Consider the following 8361-nt stretch of genomic DNA (forward strand, 5'->3'; position numbering starts at 1 on the left):
TCACCACATTTAAGAGTAAACTTAAAACTGTCCTCTTTGAAAAAGCTTATAGTTAAGGAGTGAGGAGTTGCAGCGTTCGCCTAGACCGGTGGGGGAGGATGTATACACAGCACCCCTTCTCTTTATTTCTCTGCTTCTCTTCATAGTCATCAGACTTATCTACCAACCCTTATGGAACTGGCTCAGGTCTGCATTGCAACAACCCTTAATTATGCGGTTATAGTTTTAGACAGCTGGAGGACTTCCTTTCTTTGACGCACTGAAGTCCTCCCCTTTTGCCTCTGTGTCCATGTCCCAGAAATGCTTGTTACTAACCTAGTTCTGAGGAGCTTACTCCCCAGCGCTGCTACACACTGCTACGCTCTGCAGTGCCTCCTACACCCTGTGAAAACCTAGAGTGTTCTGCTATGACATGAACTACTACAACTACTATTTCTAATCACACTTTCATTATCTTTACTGTTGGGGGAATTATTGGAGAGTGTGTGGTCTAGACCTACTCTATTTGTAACGTGTCTTGACAGAACTCATGTTATGATTTGATATTATAAATAAAATTGAATTGAATAAATAAGTGCCAATCAAACTTAAACTAAATGAACACAAGCTAAAGACAAAAACCAAAGGGCAAAACTAGTCCAAACAAATTTAAGGCCAAACAGAACTAAACCAAACGTTAAAACTAACTTTCAACTTCTATAATAAAATTCCATTAAAAAGCTTTGACTTACTCAACACAACTGACATGGGACATTGAAAGGAACAAAATCATCTCCCAGGGCAGGACAATGAGAGTATCCTGGTAGTGCTTTAAACAAAATGGCAATTAACTACCAACTGGAAATACATGAAATGTGACATAAGGCAGCAAACACTAGCCTACAGCCACAGCAGGGTTAGATCAGGAAGCAGAGACAGGAAAAGGAGAACAGGTGACCTAGCCTTGTCTTGAATAGGGGGTTGGCCATAGGCTGTATTCAGGTCCATTACACATTTACCTGGAAGTCTTCCTCACTACACCTGCATTGTGCCGTGGCAATGCTGGCAATGGTATATTTGAGTAAAGGTAGAAATGCTAGAAACTAGCCTCGCAGGGTAGCTACCTAATGTTAGCTAGCTTTCTCTTTATTTGCATTGTGTGAACCATGAACATTTCATCCAGGGTGAATGCAGATCCCATTTACAGCCATTAATTGATTGTATTGATGCTCTGACAACTAAATGACAATTCATTTATTTGTATTCTTTATGTTTTACAGCTTTTAACACTTTCAATCTACGCTGCTGGGCTCTCTATCCACAGGCAAAAATACATTTGTTAAAATTCCACATGTTTTACCTTTATTTGTGTAGACTACCAATACGCAAATGTGTGCATCATTTAACCATTTTCATTGTAATTTGTTACAAATTACCTTCTAATAACATAAAACAGTGGGAAACAAAACGCATCTCACTACAGTTAACATGTAATTTTAGTTTATATATGATCAATGTATATGTATGTAGGCCCTGTGTAAACTCCATAGGACTCTGGAGAACATCCAGGCAATACTTAAGTACGACTAGATGTGACAATGTGACATTACCACTTTTCTTCTAATAAGCAACAAATTACACTGCTCAATATTTGGTTTCTAATTAGCGTGGAATTTGCTATAAGTTATATATTTAACGCAGCCTAAGTATGCCCCTCTTAACCAATCGAAATACATCTTAATCAAAATAAAAGTCAGATATTGACAAATTCATAAACACTTTTTGAGAGTAGACTAATGGAAAGGGTTTTGATAATGACAAATTACGTATAAAGGGGGTTTACAAAATAAAATAAATTCAGTATGAAAATATATTTAAAAAGTACATTGGTTTTTTTTTTAAACAAGCGCTTTTATTTGTGAAGGCAACATCACGTTTCAGGTCTTGTACTTGTGTGTCCATAGATTTACATATATATATATATATATATATATATATATATATATATATATATATTATATAATATATATTATTATCATGCCGTTTGGAAATAATATATATATATGAAGTTTTATCCATCTGAATATATGGATGAAAGTCTGAATATATGGAATGAACGTCTGAATAATGGAATGAAGTCTGAATATATGGAATGAACTTCTGAATATATGGAATGGAAGTCTGAATATATGGAATGAAGTCTGATTATATGGAATGAAAGTCTGAATATATTGAATGAAGTCTGATATATGGAATGAAGTCTGAATATTGGACTGAATTCTGAATATTGGAATGAAAGTCTGAATATTGGAATCTGATATGGAATAGAGTCTGAAATATGGATGATCGAATAATGAAGAGTTATATATGGAAGATTGGAATACATTGACAGAAATGTCACCAAAGGGATACCTTTCTGAATTCACTGGATTTACAAAATGCATCGGCTGAAATAGTCCATACTTTGTTGAACTGCAGGTTTTTTTTGGCAACAACTGGTCATACTCCAAACGACACAAACAGTTTGGAAATTAATAGCGTCACCTTGAGATCATATTTCCATATTGCACATTCTTAGTGCTTATAAGCACCTGTTCAACAAAACGTTGCCGAAAGAACATTATGCATCATTCTTGAGGAATTTATGATGTCTCTTGGGAGATGTCGGCAGAAGTAACACTTCAACTGGAAGCTAATGGTGTGGGCACTGGATACGGTTACCAGATTTTTGGCCCGTACATGCATTTGCCAGAGTGTTAATAATCTCTTCATTGCTCAAAAATGCTGACACTAGATTCCTAGCCGATTCACTCATAGCGTCCACATTTGTTACATCCTGATTAATCAGCCCAACACAAGATGGCGCCAGCGCCGTAATGACGTCACTTTCATCCCATATATTCAGACTTTCATTCCATATATTCAGACTTCATTCCATATATTCAGACTTCATTCCTATTTCAGACTTTCATTCCATATATTCAGACTTCAATTCCATATATCAGACTTCCATTCCTATATTCAACTTCATTCCATATATTCAACTTCCATTCAATATATTCAGACTTTCATTCCATATTTCAGATGGATAAACTTCTATTATATATTATTTCCTAAACGGCATGCCATACTATATATATATATATATATATATATGTATATATATGAATTGTGCCTGTCCCTGCTGCAGACTCCTTCATATTGTCATTCTGTAATGTGATCTTGTCTGTATTCTTATTTTCTGAATTGACAATCTAACCCACCCTGTATGTGTCTGTTTCTGTACCGTTATGAACCGGGTCAGCCAGGGTACGACCAGTCCAGGTCTTTGAAAACCCGGAATGGATTAAACCGGACCGCATTGAGTGAGTCAAGTGCAGTCATTGAGATGGGAAGTAGAGCGACTTGACTTCCAAAATAAATAAAAAGAACGCCGAGAGAGGAAGGGGGGGAAAGGATAAGTTCAGGACCGCCAATCGGTAAATACAACCAAATCCCTTAATTTTGCACCTTTTAAACAAATAATGTACCCATTAATAATAATATGATTATGGTGCATTTAATGGGACTTCTTAATTAATATAATAATATAAATACTGTAGTTTTAATAAATTAGCTGCACAATTTCAGACTTTTTAAGGGATAAAAAAACACATTGACCCTATACAAACAAATAGCCTATCCTAGTTAAGATATTAAAGGGCCTTCATATTCCTATTTAGTGAACATTTTAAGGGAAATACATAATGTATTATGGGGCAAATCAAAACTGCAACCAAAAAATGTTAATAAGCTCGGAGAAGTTGGCCTATTGCTTGTACTTTTTGATTCAAAAGGCCAAATGTCAAAGTACCTGTTATACTAAGCATGTGAAACAAAGTCACATTTTGATCTAAAGAAATCGACTACTAGGCCTACTACTAACTATAAAAACCTAAACCAGAAACATTGTCTTGTCTCTATTATCTATCTCTATCTAACTAGACGTTGGTTGGAGATTTGGTAAAATTGGTTTAAAAAAAACAGTTATATTAATCTTGTAAAACAAAGTAGCTTTTGACATCCAAAAAAATAAAAATAAAGCTCAACCCAAACCGGAAATGCAGTCTTGGTTTTGTAACTTGACGTCGGTCTGACGTTACCAGGCGAGCTGCAGACTGTCGGTCTGAGCTGACGGCGGATCTAACGGAAGTCTTATGGCGTTTTTAGTGAGTTAACGCTATCTCAAAACGGTGTGTAGTTTTATTGTCATCATATAGGCTATTTAATAGCATATAATTATTATAGTTCGGTTAGCCCCGGGCTATCTAAGGAGGCACCCTGGAAGAACCCAGAGAACCGCGGATATCTACGCGGCATGGATGCTTCGTGACCAGCGGCATGTGTGAAGAGATGCCGGGGGAGCATCCACCTTCGGGACCTGGACAGGTGGTGCTGGTCAAGAAGATCATCATGAAGGACGGAGAAGCGGTAGGTGGATGGCCCGTGGTGTTATTAATATGCTATTATTCTAGGATTTGTTTCAACCTGCAGGCCTACTACTTTATGTCTTGCATTAAGGCAGCATTTTTGATATTGTTTTAAAGTGTATGCTGCTATTATTTCTGTAGCCTGTATTTATGCCTGCACCTCAGATACCCATAGGCCTACGGCTAGTAGCTTCAATTTGTGTAATAAATAAATAAATAATAATGAAAAAACGGTCAGTGTGTGTATGACATAACAGTATGTCAAAACGTATTACGGACTTATTTATAAGGTGGTAGGGTATTGCACCTCAAAAATAACTATAAATGGGATGACTTGATATGCCTAAACCTGCTCAAAACAGATAAAATGTTGTGTTTGGACGATTGCTAGCTTGAGTAAATCACTGTAATAGAATAGATCAAATGTGTCAGATGTTAAAAGGAATGATCTGTTGCAAAATGGCTGTTTCCGGGATGGAGATAAGTGTGTGTTGGTTGTAATGGTAGAGCGGGTTTAATGTGGCCCACAGACAGCTCAGCTTAGTGTGAGGATGATGCGGTCAGGATGGATCCATTATCTATTACATAACAGCTCTCTGCCTGAAACACAACGAGGGCAGAAACAACATCCAAGCCTCAGTCAGCGTCCATTTTAACATCCTTCATGAGACACATGAAGGATTTTAACATCCATGAAGGATTTTAACATCCTTCATGAGACACACGAAGGATGTTAAAATCATTATTTTAATACCACCTCTAAAAATCAAGGTTCACTTTAGTAGATTAGACATACAATTTCAGTTAAACATGAAACGTCCTAATGAAATCATCTCAAATATGGCAAATTGTGTTGTTACAGCATAAACTAAAATATTCTGTGGTTTTTCTCAACTGTGAGGATTTGCTGCTTTTCTCCATTAATCATTTTGGTTATAGGTTAATATATTTCAGTTTTGGAGAACCTTTGAAGACCCTTACTTTGGGATTTTTTTAATAAATTAAAAAAATAATAGTTGGGGCGATACCAAAAGGTGAAGTGAAAACCTGCAGCCTACTGATTGGTCGGAGAGAATCGTCACTAATCGCTGCGTCAAAATTGCTAGCGATAGACGGGCGGGTACTACAAAAAGTATCTGTTAGCAGGTATTAAAACTCAACTATTATTTTTTTAATTTATTAAAAAAGATCCCAAAGTAAGGGTCTTCAAAGGTTCTCCAAAACCAAAATATATCAACCTATAATAAAAATTATTAACAGAGAAAAGCAGCAAATCCTCACAGTGGAGAAAAAAAACTGCTGTGTTTTTGTTTTTTTGCTGGTTCCAGGTTTGTTCCTAATACTCAACAAGTCGCGCTCTGGAACCATAATTTGCTAGAGCATTGTTAGTCACAAAAGAAGAGCTTGCAATCAATCAATGTACACTTAGTTTACTTTTGCTGCAAGAAAAAACAAGCCAGTTTATTTCCATTTTGAAGCTTTAGATTAGTGATTTTATCCCAGACTTGTTTTTGCAGTACTACATTCCCTAAAACCACTAAAATAAGCTATATTCTGTATAACTAATCTATGTCCCTAGGACGTGGACAGTTACAACCTAATACCATATTACAAATGATATGTTAGAAAAAATTGATAGCCATTCATGTTAATTTTCCCAGTCCATGAATTTTTCCAGTCAGGAATTTATTTTCCAACACCACATAAATGCAGCATAAATTAAGGCCCCCTGAGGACGTTTGAATTTGCGCCAATTCATTTAGAAAGTAACATGTCGCCATAATATCACACAGACTCCCAGCTGCTGTCATCAAGCAATAACATTATATCACATGCTCCAGTAACAAAGACAGAAGAACAACCAATTACAACTATTTTTGCACACGTGCCCCTAGATAGATTTAACAGTTCACACACATCCATTTTTAGTCACAAATGTGAGTAAAACGCTTGCACTGTTGAGCCCTGCATAATTTCCGTTAAAAAAAAAACAATGCAGGACATCCTGGTAGCTCACCTGGTTGAGAGTCCGCTTTATAAACTGAAATCAACTCTGCAGGATAAAAAACTAATATCCAGGTGTACATTGGGAAGATGGCCTCAAGTAATGACTTGTTAAGTGAATATCTCAGGCAACAGAAACCCAATGATAAGGAGGCGTGTATCACCAACAGAAGAAGTGGCTGATATAAAAAAATCATACCAGTGTCTGGAGAAGGCTGGTCTGAAAGGTGGCACCACAGAGGCAGTAATCATGGCAACACAAGAGCAGGCGCTTGGCAAAAGATCAATAGAGGCCAGGGAAGTATCATACCAGACAGGACCACATTGGCAGGTTGTGTAAAGATGCCCCGGCGACAGTCGATAACACAACAGTGGTGTGTGAAATGCAGGCAGGTACGGCTACATTAGCACCATAACCAGGTGGCTGGCATAGTGTACAGGAACATCTGTGCTGAGTATGGGCTGGAAGTCCCAAGGTCAAAGTGGGAGGCACCTCCAAATTTGGCTGAGAATAACAGAACTAAGATCCTGTGGGATAAGATCTAGACCGATATGACTGTGGGGATGGCTAACCCATATCACGGTGGTTGACAAACAGAAGAAGAAGGCAGTTGTGATAAATGTAGCAATCCCAAGTGACAGCAGCATCAAGAAGAAGGAACACAGGAAAGTATGAAAATACCAAGGGCTTAGAGAAGAAGGCAACAGTGGTTCCAGTGGTAATCTGAGCACCGGTGGCTTGTTTTCTCAGTATCAACATCTGAGATCTCTGTCAAGAAGAGCACAGTCCCAGGAGCAGCTAAGATGCTGTGCAGAACCCTCAGGCTCCCGGGCCTCTGGTAGAGGACCCGAGCTTGGAGGAAGAAAAAGACTTCCCAGTATTGGGGCAAGTGAGGAATTTTTAATACAGGGCTCAATTGGCAACCGTTTTGTGGTCTCTGGTTGGCCCCTTTGGCAACCACCTGTTCAATATTTGTATATAAAAACAAAATCAAAACATACAAAACTGGAAAATTATTTTCAAAAGAAGTCAATATTTCATTTGGTTGAATTTTAAACACTTTGTTCATGCTCAACACAACATTTCAGCTGTTGTGAGACACACGCGTGTTTGCCTTGAAAAGATACAGGCAGCGCAATTTTCTGTTCACGTTAACCGCACATATTAAAATCCAGTGCTAAGATGGCACTGGTGCCCAGTATCTACTGGACGAAAAAGCCACGTGGATTTTGGTGCCTTATTTCGGTGCCACTTAGATGTCCGCAATGCTCTCTGATGCTCCAAAACCCATGTTAGAGGCAACAGAAACATTGCTGCATGTCACCATAGTAACGCTAATAACACGTTACACAACAGATAAAGTTAGCCTACCATTAGCTAGAGTAGGCCTAGTAGCTGGATGGTTAAAATGCGGACAGCTAAACGGTCTAAAGTGTATCTGTATTTCACTAGGGGAGTCCAACAGCGAGACGTTAAACAGTCTGCCTCTAATGCTATGAGCCAGAACACACAGCACTAGCTGGTCACTGCTGTTGTCTGAAAAACAACACTGACAGGACAAAATGTTGCATTTATTGGTAAACTGGTAAACCTCGTGGTGCATTCAAAGTTATTGTAAAATACCCCTTTTTCATCTGTTTTTTTTCTTTTAACACCAATTTCCTGGTGAAAGATGTAATTGTTGTTAAGTTATTATTATTCAATTTTTAATTATAATTTAAATTCCCCCTTTTTTGTGCAAAAATATATCTGATGCTTGACTCAAAACAGTGATGATCAGATCTGTGAGTTTTGTGATCCGTTGCACCCCTATTTGAGCAGAGATGGCAAAGTAAGTATAAGTAGAATTACACATACTTGTGTTAAAAAATTCTCAGGTTAAAGTAGAAGTACTGATTTAACTTCTTT

General features: G+C 37.6%; 1 protein-coding gene across 1 annotated transcript in view; it reads left to right on the top strand.

The window, feature by feature from the left end:
• Positions 1–3115: 3115 nt before the first annotated feature.
• mfsd14ba (major facilitator superfamily domain containing 14Ba) overlaps positions 3116–8361 on the top strand; it is a gene marked incomplete at its 5' end in the record, with an annotated part of 36660 nt that continues 31414 nt past the window's right edge. The window contains 1 exon segment of the mRNA XM_032540312.1: positions 3116–4449. Coding sequence (XP_032396203.1) covers positions 4360–4449 — 90 coding nt within the window.

This window comes from Etheostoma spectabile, chromosome 16, assembly GCF_008692095.1.
Source record: "Etheostoma spectabile isolate EspeVRDwgs_2016 chromosome 16, UIUC_Espe_1.0, whole genome shotgun sequence".
Taxonomy (NCBI): Eukaryota; Metazoa; Chordata; class Actinopteri; order Perciformes; family Percidae; genus Etheostoma; species Etheostoma spectabile.